At 46.8% G+C, this 15,826-nt stretch overlaps 1 protein-coding gene across 3 annotated transcripts in view; it reads right to left on the bottom strand.

The window, feature by feature from the left end:
• Positions 1–5,021: 5,021 nt before the first annotated feature.
• zgc:110540 (deoxynucleoside kinase) overlaps positions 5,022–15,826 on the bottom strand; it is a 31,248-nt gene continuing 20,443 nt past the window's right edge. For all 3 annotated transcript variants that reach the window (XM_054731022.2, XM_054731021.2, XM_054731023.2), the window contains 6 exons: positions 6,281–6,364; positions 6,091–6,200; positions 5,814–5,961; positions 5,625–5,740; positions 5,448–5,547; positions 5,022–5,367 (listed from right to left, as the gene is read on the bottom strand). In XM_054731022.2, the coding sequence (XP_054586997.2) occupies positions 5,341–5,367; positions 5,448–5,547; positions 5,625–5,740; positions 5,814–5,961; positions 6,091–6,200; positions 6,281–6,322 (543 nt within the window). In that variant the 5' untranslated portion in view covers positions 6,323–6,364 and the 3' untranslated portion in view covers positions 5,022–5,340. The remainder of the gene's footprint in view (positions 5,368–5,447; positions 5,548–5,624; positions 5,741–5,813; positions 5,962–6,090; positions 6,201–6,280; positions 6,365–15,826) is intronic.

The following is a 15,826-nucleotide window of genomic DNA, read 5'->3' as shown; positions in this document are numbered from 1 at the left end:
ACTTGACCTAATAAAATTTTAAGACATATGGACAAAAATCCGGGCATTTAAAAAACTTTTTAAGACCTTAAATTTAAATGTATGAATTTTAGACTTTTTAAGATCCCTCGGGAACCCTGCAGCTGTTAAAAATACACTCCCCTAAAGGATTATTAGGAACACCACACTAATACTGTGTTCGACCCCCTTTCGCCTTCAGAACTGCCTTAATTCTACGTGGAGCTGATTCAACAAGGTGCTGAAAGCATTCTTTAGCAATGTTGGCCCATATTGATAGGATAGCATCTTGCAATTGATGGAGGTGTGTGGGATGCACATCCGGGGCACGAAGCTCCCGTTCCACCACATCCCAAAGACGCTCTATCGGGTTGAGATCTAGTGACTGTGGGGGCCGTTGTAGTACGGCAAACTCATTGTCTTGTTCAAGAAACCAGTTAAAAAGGATAGGAGTTTTACGACATGGTGAATTATCCTGCTGGAAGCAGCCATCAGAGGATGGGTACATGGTGGTCATGAAGGGATGGACATGGTCAGAAACAATGCTCAGGTAGCCCGTGGCATTTAAACCATGCCCAGTTGGCACTAAGGGGCCTAAAGTGTGCCAAGAAAACATCCCCCACACCATGACACCACCACCACCAGCCTGCACAGTGGTAACAAGGCATGATGGATCCATGTTCTCATTCTGTCTACGCCAAATTCTGACTACCATCTGAATGTCTCAACAGAAATGGAGACTCATCAGACCAGGCAACATTTTTCCTGTCTTCAACTGTCCAGTTTAGGTGAGCTGGTGCAAGCTGTAGCCTCTTTTTCCTGTTTGTAGTGGAGATGAGTGGTACCCTGTGGGGTCTCCTGCTGTTGTACCCCATCCACCTCAAGGTTGTGTGTATTGAGGCTTCACAAATGCTTTACTGCATTCCTCGGTTGTAACGAGTGGTTATTTCAGTCAAAGTTGCTCTTCTGTCAGCTTGAATCAGTCGGCCCATTCTGCTCTGACCTCTAGCATCAACAAGGCATTTTGGCCCACAGGACTGCTGCATACTGGATGTTTTTTCCCTTTTCACACAATTCTTTGTAAACCCTAGAAATGGTTGTGGGTGAAAATCCCAGTAACTGAGCAGATTTTGAAATACTCAGACGGGCCCGTCTGGCACCAACAACCATGCCACGCTCAGACTAGCTTAAATCACCTTTCTTTCCTATTCTGACTTTCATTTTGGAGTTCAGGAGATGATCTCGACCAGGACCACACCCCTAAATGCGTTGAAGCAACTGCCATGTGATTGGTTGATTAGATAATTGCATTAAGGAGAAGTTGAACAGGTGTTCCTAATAATCCTTTAGGTGCGTGTAGATTTTATGATTACTAAAATGCATCTGAGCGACTTACGGGCGTCCACATTGATGCAGACTTGGGTAAAGTGTATTACCCACTGTTGCAAACCCTGAGGTTCCTGCTCTCTGCTCTCCACCTGGTGACCTCCTGCTGCAGGCCTCAGTTCCTGCAGTCCTGCCACACAGCACCAGAGCCCAGCAGAGTGATGTGGAGCAGCTGCACCGCATCTGCAATCAGCTGCTCCTTAAGCCTTTTAAGCCTCCTCACTCCACTACTCGAGCAGACACAGCTTTAGTGTTGCCTGCGCTCTTAGAGACTCTGTTTCTAGTATTGGACTGTGATCTCCAATACTGGGGTTTATGATTAACCCCCAAATTCCACTACCTCCGCTCCGGTCCGCCCCCGCCTTCCGCAGCCGCTCGCTTCCGAACTCAATTTTTACTGGTACCCGCTCTACAACGGCTCCGCTCCGGTGCGGAGACCTGAGGTGGGCAAACAGGCATGCGCGGGATTTTCGAGATCTTGCGATACAGTCCGAGCAATAAACGCGGAAGTTAGATCCAAACACCCGTTGTGTGGGAGAAGCATCGGCATGAACTGTTTAATCCGCCCATCATTTGTGTTGAGAGATCAGCAGTGTTTGGATCTACAAAGTGTGACTACTTTGATAGTAGAAACTGTATTTATGGCTTACTTTTGTGTATTTAAACTTCAGCCGCCATTGATAGTTGTTAAAAGTTGTTAAACCTGTGCATATGAAACAAAAAACGCTTTTGTTTATCGATTTATTGTGAAAAACGGAAGTTGTGCTTGCTCCCTTTCCTGTTGGGCGGTTGTGATTCCTGTCCATTTACTGCGGAGGTGCTCCGGCGTCCGGCAAAAATAGGATCGATTCTATTTTTGCCGGACGCCGGAAGAGAGGGCGGCGCACTGCACCGCACTGCCGCAGTAGTGGAATTGCTCTGATTGACTACAACGGGACCGATTTTGCTCCAGCGTTCGTGTCGGAGCGGAGGTAGTGGAATTTGGGGGTAAATGTTTAGTGCCCCAGTTGAGCTAAGGTTAATTTGTAGGGCTGGGGGTAAACGATTATTTTTAAAACGATTATTCTGACGATTATTTTATCGAATAGTCGACTATTCTAATGACTATTTAGAAAATTAATCTAATGATTATTTTTCTATTGCACAATTAACAAAAACCAGAAAATCTCAAATAAATTCCTCAAAAAAATTGATAAATTCTTACTGTAAGAGAATAAACACTACAGGCCTTCCATTTTATATACCACTGCGTTTATTGTGTTGTTTGGTTATGTTCTGGTGACGTGTAGAACTTGGGAGTGCAGGCTGCTGCCTGAGAGGTGGTAGAAGATGGAGTGTCTCCATGCTGCTTTGCTTTGGTCACTTATGTGCGTGAGGCGAGTGGTCTTACGGGTTAAACCAAACTCAGGTGATATTTTACACTAAACCGAAAACCCACAACACTCTAAATGTAATAAAAGGGAGATCTACACCACAAAAAAGATGAACTCTAAACCAAAACGTAACAGCTTATCCCAACGCAAGAAGCTGTTAGCGAAGATGCTAACAGTAGCTTTACCAACATTAAGTTCAAGTTACCAAGTTTAAATAAACCAAAAACACCCAGCAGCAAACAGACCAGCACGGAGGAGAGACTGCTACCACCAAAACAGCTCTCCTCATGTCTGAAAGAAGCTCCTTAATGAAGGGAGAAGCGCTCCCGGTGATTTTCTACATCTGCGATAGACACGAAGCAGCGCGTCTGACCCCGGAAGTTGTTGTCCGTTGCCGGGAGACGAAGGGGCAAAACAGGAAAATAATCTAGTAGCGGACGGACGTTGTTCCGGGTCTTCGGTATTTGGCGGAGATGTTAGTGAAGGCGGAGAAGAGGGCGAACTAGAGGAAAAACAGGCAGATTCCTCCTCTATTTACAAACTCCTGCGGATGCAACAAGTGGGCGCGGTGCGTCGACTTCCGGATCTGACGTCGACAAATTTTTAGAATCGAGCCGTCGACTTCGTCGAGGCTTCGCTACAGCCCTATTAATTTGTTGCTTTTGCCAACTGTTTTGTGAATCTCCAAATCCTCAGTTTAGTTTTGTCTTTGTGTTTTACCTTTGAGGATTTTTAGTTGTGGAGATTTCTAGTTTATATTTGATAATAGTGGGTGTTTTGGTTTTGGTAAATGGCTAGGTTTATTGTTTGATTTCTTTTGTGGTTGGTTTAGTTTAGACTAAGTGTGTTTCCCTTTGTGGTCTCCTCTCTGTCCAGAGAGAGTCGCTTTAAGTTGGTTATTATATTTTTGCTTGCTCCCTGTTTAGCAGAGGGAGTTTTTAGTTTACTTATTATATACCCTTGATCCAACCTTTTGTAAATAATCCTTTATTTAGAACAGCTATTCGTTAACCTCCTTCCATTCATTCCTCACCATCTTAACCATACACCATCCCTCCATATTCATCCCTTTTATTTTTCTGTGTTCTCCCCTGACCGCTCCTAGACGCCAGAGGCGACTAACACCCACGATGAAATGAGTTTGTTTTAGGATGATCAGTAGATGCTCTGAATGTTTTAGACAATGCAGCAATGAATTTTAATTTATTTCAAATAGCTGTTAGGTTGTTTGTTTGAAAGCAGTGACCAGCATCCCGGCATGCGATGACTCAACGTCACACGAGTGACTTCGTCAGTAAACACAACAACAAGCAGGAGAAAACTACAACATGGTTTGTGTTTTATGTTCTGTCCGTTTTATAATCGCCAATACGGACCTGAAAAACAAAGGAGACCGCTAGCTAGGTGATAACTTCTCACGGGGCCGCACAGTTAGTAACCTTTCTTAAAAGTAAAGCAACCGGAAGGCTCTTTATTCTGAAAATCTCGGGAGCTTCTCTCCATTTCCGCGTCCGATTTCCTGTCTTTCCTTCCCCAAAAATGTCGAACTTGACCCGTTTCAGAGGCGTCGCGCGTAGAAAATAGAACCGGCGCGTAACGGCCGCGACACGCTGCTCCTGAGACGCGGCCGACTCGCGCTGCCGACGGCTCCGGTGGAAAATGTTCTGTTGACCACAGCGGTTCCTATCAGCAGCTATGACGTGCTGCTGCAGTAACGTGCTGCTGACGGCTCCGGTGGAAAGCCGAGGTTACTGTGCACTTTGCTGATGACTGCAGGGCGAGTATGGAGACTGGGCCTTTGTGTATATACTTGCATCTCTTGGTCATTCCACCAACAAATTAAAAATCTGGCTGGGACCGGACATTTGTAGCCACGATTCGGAACTGCTGTCTTTGTGAGACTGGCCCCTACGATCAAGACGTTTTCTAAAGTTGAGTTTAGTCTGCACATCAAACCAGGGCACTCAGCTGGTGCTGTGTCTGGTGGCGTTCATTAGCAGTTTTATTTTTAGCGTTGTGGTTTATATAATCAACACTGTATTTCGCTACTCGGCTGCTCCAGGTTAGGTATTTAAATGTTTACCTGCTTTAGTTTCCAGACCTTTCATGAGCACAAAAGCTCGTTCTCAACCATGGATGGCATACCGATGCAGCAGCTTAGAGCAGGCACGTTGATGTTTACCGTGTGGGCTTTAATAGTTGATCTGCACTGTAACTGATTAAATCAGCTGTTAGCTGACAACAAAGCCAAAGGAGCACAACCAGTTAGATTGTTTGGTCAGTGAAGACCAGTCTATTTCATTTATTTACACAGACACTAGCAGGAGGGCCCTGAAGGCATCACGATGTGTTTACCAATGGCTCAATGTACAGAAAAAATAATTCATTTGAATGTTGTAGACATAAATTGTAAAACACCCTCGCATGCACACCTGCTGAGGGGATCTCTCAAATCAAGTAATAAAAACATCAAAAAATAAAACTGTACAAAGTTTTAAAAACAAGTTTTCTGATTGAACTTCAGCTCGAAAACGAGCCAGTCAGAAGCTCCGCGGCTGACACCTCAGCGACGATTGGCCAGTCTTCACAGCAACGTGAGAAATTCTTGAACCTTCAGACAAAATAAGACATGTAAACACAACACTGAATTTCAAAATAAGAGCCCAGGCAGACCTTCAATATAAATCGCACCTTATCGATGATAGCTTCTTGTTTTATTTGGTCATTCTTGAAGTCGTCATCAACATCCAGAACGAGGACAGGAAGTTCACTGAGGTAATCAAAGTCCAGCCTGTAAACACACACAGCTTTGATTCTACCACTCCAGGCTCACCTGTCTGACTTCCACACCGGGCCCCCAGCAGCTACCTGAGGTTCTTGTGGTAGAGCCACGCCTCGTGTTTGGAGTGAAGCTGCTCCAGATACTCGAGGGGAATCCCCCGTTCCTCATCCCTGCCGCGATGCATCAGCCTCTGCATACAGCGCTGCAAAAACCAGACGCCTGAAGGTAGAACTGCAAAATACCCGAGGTACTAGGCAGGTGTGTCATGCTGGTACCTGTGGAGAGGCTCTCAGGTAGATGATGCCATTCAGGGTGATGTCGGGTTCAAAGTGGTTCAATAGCCAGGTGTGCCAGTCCTGATAAACACTCCACTCGGTGTCAGTCAGGTCTCCACACTCAAAGAGGTTGGATGCAAACACATACCTGTACACACGAGCAGATAAAAGACCCGACAGGAACAGGTGACCACAGCTAAAGCAGGCTTCATTCAAGAATGAATGTGAATGCTACGATTCCAGCTCAGGTGCGCCACCTGCAGATGAGATTCTTTACCTGTCTGAGTAAACGGAGCGCTCGTAGAACTGAACCGGGTTTTCTGCCTGCTGAAGTTTAGCGGATGGACCCTGAAGCTGAGCTCGAACTCTGCTGAGACACGCATAGCTCTGCACACAGGTGAGACACGTGGATGGAACACCTGCTGCACATCAGTAACACCTGAGAAAGTGACGTTCGATGCAGGTACCTGAAAAGTATAGGACCAACGGCTGGGTTTATCGTATAACATCTGCAGCAGGTTTCCTCCACTCTTCTGAGACGAGCTCAAGTCCTACACACAAGTAAGCACACAGGTGAGCTGCCTACCTCCTACCTCCAGCTTCACTGGCTGCCAGTCAACTTCAGGGTTCATCTCAAGGTCCTGGTTCTGGTCTATAGGGCCTTACATGGACAAGCACCATCTTACATTGGTGATCTTCTTAGTCCCTACACCACCAGCAGGTCCCTGAGGTCCAGTGACCAAAGCCTACTGGTTGTGCAGCACCAGGCTAAAGGTCAAAGGTGACAGATCATCTGCTGCTGTGGCCCCCAGACTCTGGACCTCTCTCCCCCTGAGCCTGAGACCAGTGGACTCAGTGGTCTCCTTTAAACTCACCTGTTCAGGCTTTGGTGGGACCTCCATCACCTCCCTCTCCTGGCTCTGCTCTTATTCCGCCTTACCCGGGATCCACTGATGCTCTTTCCTGTTCACTTTCTCTCCCTTTCCTAACATTTTTTTGTTCTTTTCTCCTTTAAAACTTCTTTTTAATCATTTTAGCCTGGTGATTTTTATCTTGAGAGGCTCTCTACAAAAGATCTTCTCTGCATCTCTGCTGCAGGGTGGAGCAGTCTGTCGAACAGTGTTCCTGTAGCATGAAGGGTTGCAGGTTTGAATCCCGCCTGTGCACCCTTTCTGCAGTTAGCATGTTGGCACCATTAGCTGACTGGGACAGGACGGACCACCAGGGTGGAAAAATTCAAGACTGTCCAACAGTGAAACCCTGGTAAGCAGGCAGTTTTCAGGGATTAGGTGGACTAGTTGTTCCTGGGCTCGTTCACAGTTACAGTAAAAACGCTGCAGTTGTGCTCATTTTTAATGTTTTGCATTTTATCCAAATAAATATTTATAACGCGACAAGACGAGAGCCACACAGTACGCACGCCGTGCAAAACAAAACCCGACACATATGAGAAACCCGTGGTGCTGCGGCCACTAACCAGAGGACTACTGAGCTAGCGCTGCGTAAATGATTATTTTAAAACAATCCTTCAGGTGAGTAACTAACTACTCTGGTAACTAATTACAGGGCTGTACGTTAACGCCTTCAGCTTATAGCACCGGTGCAAGCACCAGCATAAAAATGTGTTCCGATCTCTAAAAACCAAAAGTAGATGTTACAATGACTTAAACACACCGACCATCACCAGTGCATGTAATTAAAGCACAATACCAACCAACGCCTGAGTGAGTCCCACTCATGTACTTTACTATGTAGCTGATTCTGAAATATCTTCACATGATGTCGGTGTCATTTAGAAAAGAACGTTTTCTTTGATTCAGGTTAGCGTAGATCTGTTCCTTACAGAGGTCTGTCCTCAGCAGCATAGACGTAGAAGAGTAGACACCACACCGATCACTACTGTGTACAGTAGTTTTTATAAACTGTATGGTTAACCGGATGGTTTAGCTAAGGCGTTAGATCCGTGGAGATCTGGAGCTCTCATAGGGTTAGGGCTGCAGCTATCGAATATTTTTGTAATCGAGTACTCTATCAAATCTTTTATCGATTAATCGAGTGCTCTAATAAATAACCCTTTTGTGTTTGTAACCATTATATCAAATAGCTCTTAAAATGAGAAAGCAATTGCCAGTTATTCTTCCAAGTTTTATTCAAAATTAGTCTTCAAAACTTCAACTTTACTTCACAGTAAACAAATGCGAGTAGCCAGGCGCGTTGCACGATTTTCAAAAGTGTGGGGGATGTTGTCTGTGCCTAAAATAAGTTCATGTTATTCATCTTGTTAGTTTAATTTCCATAATAGCGGAGCAGGTGCGAATTTTAGACGCGTCACGCACGTCTCCGTTTTAAACATGTTTAAACTGTTCAGAATACAAATCCAGGCTCTGTCTCGTTAGATTGGTGTAACTAAAGTTTGTACTGAATGAAACTTTACATTAAACCATGTTGAAAAGAAAAGGATCCGATTAAATCGTTTCCCCTCATTTTACAGTCAGGAGTACAGCGCAGTGCACACGGCTCTGGGGTTAATCAAGTTTAACTGTTTCTCTTTGCAACAATCTTCACAAGAAGGCAAAACAGTTAAATGGCAGATTACAGATATTTATATTAGACTTTTATTTTGACGGGTAAACTCAAGGATGTTGGTTGGATTGAAAGAACAAGAAACCCGGTCTCTCTGAGAGATGTGTCACTTGGAAAAATGTTCTTTTTATGAAATTATGAAACTTTGGCTGAACAGCGCTTGTTCCCATCTCTAATATGGAGACGCATGACGCGTCCACTCTGAGGCAGAATAGCCTCTTCAGCTCAGAAAGCTCCTGTAGAGACATTTGATCACGCACAAAGTTCATGTGGAGCAGAAGCGGTCGGGCCACGGCAGGTGGAACGTTCCTAGCCTACATGAAGTGAAACTGTTTAATTGTAACATTAATATGTTACTGGACACGCTGGTCTGGTTGGTTAGACCAGTGTTTGAAGTGGAAAACACACACACACACACACACACACACACACACACACACCAATTAAAATAATGACTAGAAGCCAGGTGATGGTTTACGTATTTAAATGATGATCAGGCTGCTGTAAAATGTAATCTCCATCCACATCCAGACACAATGATCCTCTATTCTTTCTCTATTTGCTCTGCTCTTGCCTGGGCTGACGTAGCCGACGGTGCGCGCGGCGCGCCTAACTAGCGGCTGATGCACATTTTACGCATTTGGAGAGGTGGGCTGGATGCTTTGCTTTTACTGGAAGATGGTCCACTTAACGCACGGGTGTAGACTACATATGAATGACAAATGAATAAAAATTAAATTGGGAGTTTTTACTTCATATTTTAGAAATTAAAATGACGGGGGAACACATTTATGACGTCTTTTTAAACTAAATTTCCTAGCGCAACCTGCCTGCTTCACTAAGTCACTGCTTATTAAGGTCCATCCAAAATTACCGTGGCCCACCCAAAAATGAAAACCTGGCGCCGCGCCTGTTATAAACCTCTGTAAATTATTGTTCTTCACTTGATCAAACTCAGACTTTGTACAGCTAATGTCAAGATGTAAAATCATGAATTCAGTCGAGCTCTTCCGTCCCTCCCTCTCCTGCTCTCCTGGAAACCCGACATCGGCTGTCAGAAGCGGGAGGTGAAGGAGGAGATGATGAAGGCAAACAGACTGCGACGTAGAGACCAGACCAGTGTGGAGGCGAGCAAAACAGCTGGAAAAGTGAGGATGTCAGCTGAACGATCTCAATAAGAAAAGTGAGGGTGTTGAATCCCCCACATCCCCCACGGGTGCGACGCCCATGCGAGAGGCTGCGGCCCAAATGGCACCAGAACCGCTCACGGCGCATGCACAAACATGGCTCGCCAGCTGTTTCCATATTAACACACGTCCGTTTTAATTTCTACACTTTTTTCTCCCAATAACGAGGATTGTCGAGAAAGCATGTTTGCCGTGGTTATGTCAAATTATACTGATCACAAAACATTTATTTACCTTATTTTGTTTTCCTCATAAATACCTGTGTCCTCCTGCAGCGATCCCGAGGGACAACAGACATCACGTGCTAATTACCATAATGATGACGTCATCACGCCATATTGGCGTTCATTTTCCCCATAGCATCGAAAAGATTATATAGATATATATATATATATATAGGACTAAAAGGGAGGAAAATAAACTGAACCTGAAATGAACGTATTAGCCAAAGGACTCAATTTTGCCATTGCTCCGCAACAGTTGCCCATAGTGAACCTCATCACAGCCACTGAAACTGCCATACGGATCAACAAATTATCTTAGGCCTAGTCCACACGTAGCCGGGGTTTTTTAAAAACGAATATCCGCCCCTCCAAAAACTTGCATCCACACCACCGCGTTTTAAAAACAGACTCTGTCCACACGTACCCGGATAAATACGTTGTTAAGGACATGCCAGACCTGTAGGCGGCAGTACTTCCCCCGTTCTTAACCTCGTCCTTCGTCTGTGGTCTTCTGCAAGGAGCAGTAATTCCGCTTGCAAAAACAAACAAGCAGAAAGTGCTTGGACAATTGATAAAGCGAGCGCAGCTCTGAGGGCATCCATGCTGTCGGCTAGTGTAAACACAGGTCGCACACGTGATGTCAGCATTTTTTTGTCGCGGAAAGTGACGTTGCGGACCTTAAAACTCCGGTTTTGTCCGTCCACACGCAGACACCCAAAACGGAGAAAACGCAGATCTTCACTTTGGCCGGAGTTTTTAAAAAGATCCGTTTTCGTGTGGATGACAGGCCAAAACGTAGAAAAATATCTACGTTTTGGCAGATCCCCGGCTACATGTGGACAGGGCCTCAGACAGAAGCAGAACAGATCAGGATGAAAATCTCAGCCACCCTCTCCAGTGCCAAAGTCCCTCCGCTGAACCTCACGTTACAAGAAAAGAAGGCAGTCGCATCACTAAGCAAAGACCACAGCATCACTATATTGCCAGCTGATAAGGGAAGGTGCACCGTGGTCCTAAACACAACGGACTACCACGCAAAGATCACTACTCTCCTCAGTGACAACAACACCTATGAAGCCTTAAAGCGAGACCCCACAAGCAGCTACAAAAAGAAAGTTGTAGCTTGCCTTCAAGGCCTTGAAAGGGACAAAACCATCAACCGCCTGACATATCACCGCCTTTATCCAGGAGATGCCATACCCTGCATCTACAGACTTCCCAAGATCCACAAGGAAGGTATCCCTCTCAGACCCATTGTCAGTAGCATAAATTCAGTCACCTACGACATCGCGAAACACCTTGCTACTATCCATGCACCTCTGGTGGGGAACACCCCACACCACATCAAGAACTCCGCCGACTTCACTGACAATACTGATGGATTGACTTTAGATGGCGGCGCGGCAGTAGCACGCAGCGGCCACTCCGGAGCCAAATGGTGCCTACGTTTTTGTGTATCATGGTTTTTTATCTTATCTTATTTTTCTTATTTTTTACTATGGATATCGTCGGTACTGGTGCCTGTACATACAGCAGCCAGACACTTTGCTACCTTCAAAACCCGGACAACGATATCCAAGAGGAGCTGCGGGAAACGCTACGAGAACTCGGCTTGCTCCGTGCACCAGGCCTCCAGGCCTCGATGCCTCATCGATGCCTCACCGCTGCCTGATGCTGGCGTCCGGAGGAGGGGACATCGGAAGCGATGCGCGAGGAAGCGTAAGCGCGGCAAGCGGGCGGGAATCTGTCACAGGCTAAAAACAAACCCTAGCCGGCCGGCTCTCCCGTCCATCATCTTGTCCAACGTCTGCTCCCTGGATAATAAACTGGACTACATCCGACTCCAGCAGGCTACGCAGCGTGAGGCCAGAGACTGCTGTGTCTATATTTTCACGGAGACATGGCTCAGCGACAGAGTACCGGACGCCGCTATTCAGCTGGACGGGATGGCCTCGTTTCGAGCCGACAGAAACGTAGCTCTGTGCGGCAAGACTCGCGGTGGCGGCCTGTGTGTTTACGTCAACGAGAAATGGTGCAAGAACGCTCTGCTAGCTTCTCGCTATTGCTCACTGCTGGTGGAGTTTGTGACTGTCAGATGCAGACCATTTTATTTACCACGGGAATTCACCACTGTTTTCATTATCGGAGTGTACATTCCACCTGGCGCTAACACTAAGGAAGCGTTAGGAGAACTGTACACAAACATCAGCGAACTGCAAAACACACACCCAGATGGACTGTTCATTGTTGCTGGAGATTTCAACCATGCAAATCTCAAATCAGTGCTTCCTAGATTCCATCAGTATGTGGACTTTGCAACGAGAGGGGTAAACACGCTGGATTTGGTTTACACAAACATCCCCGGCGCATATCGGGCAGAGCCCCGCCCCCACCTTGGCTACTCAGACCACATCTCTGTCATGCTAATTCCAGCATACAGACCACTCGTCAAGCGAGCAAAACCGGTTCTGAGGAAGGCGAAAACCTGGCCGGCAGGAGCCACCTCTGCTCTTCAAGACTGTTTTGAGTGCACTGACTGGAACATGTTTAGGGAGGCTGCAACTTACGGCGACTCTACTGACTTGGAGGAGTACACGTCATCGGTGTCGAGCTACATCAGCAAATGCATCGATGACGTCACTGTCTCCAAGACCATCATCTCACGACCCAACCAGAAACCGTGGATTACTGCGGAAGTGCGCACACTTTTGAGAACCAGAGACTCTGCCTTCAAAGCGGGAGATAAGGTGGCGCTTAGCAGAGCTAGAAATGAACTATCTCGGGCCATTAGAGAGGCGAAGCGCACACACGCCCAGAGGATCCACAAGCACTTCATGGACAGCGGCGACACACGGCGAATGTGGCAGGGCCTACAAGCCATCACCAATTACAGGACGACAACACCTGCCTGTGATGGTGACGGCTCCCTCCCTGATGCGCTGAACAACTTCTACGCTCGGTTCGACAGGCAGAACGACGTGGCAGCAAGGAAGTCAATCCCTCCTCCGGACGACCAGGTGTTGTGTCTCACTACAGCAGAGGTGAGGAAAACTCTACGCAGAGTCAATCCACGTAAAGCTGCTGGTCCAGACAACATCCCGGGCAGAGTGCTAAAGGAATGTGCTGAACAGCTGGCGGATGTTCTCACCGACATCTTCAACATCTCTCTGAGCAGTGCCGTTGTTCCCACATGCTTTAAGGCCGCCACCATCGTCCCAGTGCCCAAGAAATCTTCTGTGTCCTGTCTCAACGACTACCGTCCTGTTGCACTTACACCCACCATCATGAAGTGCTTCGAGCGGCTAGTCATGACACACATCAAGACCCTGTTGCCCCCCTCACTGGACCCACTGCAATTTGCATACCCCCATAACCGCTCAACAGATGACGCCATTTCCACTGCACTCCATCTTGCCCTCACACACCTGGACAAGAAGGACACACATGTTCGAATGCTGTACATAGATTTCAGCTCAGCATTCAACACGATCATCCCCCAGCAACTGATCGGAAAACTGAGCATGTTGGGCCTGAACACCTCCCTCTGCAACTGGATCCTGGACTTTCTGACTGGAAGGCCTCAGTCAGTACGGATCGGGAACTGCACCTCCAGCACCACCACACTAAGCACGGGGGCCCCACAAGGCTGTGTGCTCAGTCCTCTGCTGTTCACACTGCTGACTCATGACTGTGTAGCAACACACAGTTCAAATTACATCATTAAGTTCGCTGATGACACAACCTTGGTGGGTCTCATCAGCAAGAACGACGAGTCAGCATACAGAGATGAAGTGCAGAGGTTAACAAACTGGTGTAAGGTCAACAACCTGTCTCTGAATGTTGACAAGACAAAAGAGATGGTTGTTGACATCAGGAGGATACGGAGTGACCACTCACCACTGAGCATCAACGGCTCCTCTGTGGAGATCGTCAACAACATCAAATTCCTGGGAGTTCACCTGGACAAAGACCTCACCTGGTCCCTCAACACCAGCTTCCTGTACAAGAAATCCCAACAGCGTCTCTTCTTTCTGAGAAGACTGAGAAAGGCCCAGCTTCCACCAACGATGCTAACCACCTTCTACAGAGGAACTATTGAGAGCATCCTGAGCTGCTGTATCACTGCCTGGTTTGGGAACTGTGCAATCTCTGACCGCAAAACCCTACAGCGGATAGTGAAAACAGCAGAGAAGATCATAGGAGTCTCCCTCCCCTCAATCAAGGACATCTACACCACACGCTGCATCCGCAAAGCCACCAGCATTGTGGCTGACTGGTCACACCCCTCTCACACACTCTTCACACTCCTGCCATCTGGAAGAAGGTACCGAAGCATTCGAGCACTCACATCCAGACTGTGCAACAGCTTCTTCCCACAGGCCATTCGTCTCCTCAACGAAAAGGGACTGGACTGATAAACGCATGCATGCACACACACTCACACACACACACACACGCACGCACACAAACACGCGAACACACTCATGTTCTGTCCTTAATTAGATAGTTTATTTTTCTTATATTTTTTTCATGTTGTAAATTTATGTTGCATGTAGCACCTTGGTCCTGGAGGAACGTTGTTTCGCCTCACTGTATACAAACCGTATATGGCTGAAGTGACAATAAAGTTGATTGATTGATTGATTGATTGACAAGGTCCAGAAACTTACCCTGGATCCAGATGAAACCATGGTGTCCTTTGACGTAGTCTCCCTCTTCACTTGCATACCCACTACAGAGGCAGTGGGGACTGTCAGAAAATGACTACAAGAAGACAGCACCTTGGAGGACAGGACCAACTTCACACCCGATCAGATCTGCACACTGTTAGACCTCTGCCTCACCACTACATATTTCAAATACTACGAAGGTTTCTACAGACAGAAACATGGCTGCGCCATGGGCTCCCCCGTGTCACCTATTGTAGCCAACCTTTACATGGAGGAAGTGGAAAGCAAGGCTCTTGGCTCTTTTAAAGGGAGAGCACCCAGCCACTGGTACAGATATGTGGATGACACCTGGGTCAAAATCAAAACACACGAAGTGGAATCCTTCACTACGCACATCAACGCCGTGGACAGAAACATCTAGTTCACCAGGGAAAACATAAAGGACTGCGCTGTGCACTTTGAAGAAAATGGCAACCTCAACATTGAAGTGTACCGGAAGCCCACACACACGCACCAGTACCTCCTCTTCGACTCACATCACCCTCTGGAACACAAACTTGGAGTAATCAAGACCTTACACCACCGGGCAGAACATGTTCCCTCTAAGCCGGAAGGGAAAAAGAAGGAACACACACATATAAAGGAATCACTTAAAACATGTGGCTATCCTAATTGGGCGTTTATAAAGTCAGCAAAGATGCACAGAAAAGAAGACCAGACACCAGCGAGGGAGGATAAGAAAGACAGACGCAACAACCTTGTCATCCCCTATGTAGCGGGTGTATCAGAGAAACTCAGGAGGGTTTTCTCCAAACACAACATACCAGTGTACTTCAGGCCCAGCAACACACTCAGACAGAAACTGGTTCACCCGAAAGACAAAACTCCTAAACACAAACTGAACAATGTGGTGTATGCGGTACAGTGCAGCGAGGAATGCCCAGACCTCTACATCGGAGAAACCAAACAGCCACTTCACAAGCGCATGGCACAACATAGAAGAGCCACCTCCACGGGACAGGACTCAGCAGTCCATTTGCATCTAAAGGACAAAGGTCACTCTTTCGAGGATGCCAACATTCACATTTTGGACAGAGAGGACAGATGGTTTGAAAGAGGAGTAAAGGAAGCCATTTATGTCCACTGTGAGCAACCATCTTTGAACAGAGGCGGTGGTTTACGGCACCAACTGTCTGCCATCTATAATCCAGTTTTGAGATCCCTTCCCAGATGCCTCAACGCCCACGCATATCCTGGGCCATCTGACCTCAGGAATTCACATGATAGGGTGGGGCCAGGCTTCACAATGAGCTCACCCGAAACTCTGGCTGAATAGGACCCACACCCAC

Source organism: Nothobranchius furzeri, chromosome 10 (assembly GCF_043380555.1).
Source record: "Nothobranchius furzeri strain GRZ-AD chromosome 10, NfurGRZ-RIMD1, whole genome shotgun sequence".
Lineage (NCBI taxonomy): Eukaryota > Metazoa > Chordata > Actinopteri > Cyprinodontiformes > Nothobranchiidae > Nothobranchius > Nothobranchius furzeri.
This window is presented reverse-complemented; position numbering and strand designations above follow the sequence as displayed.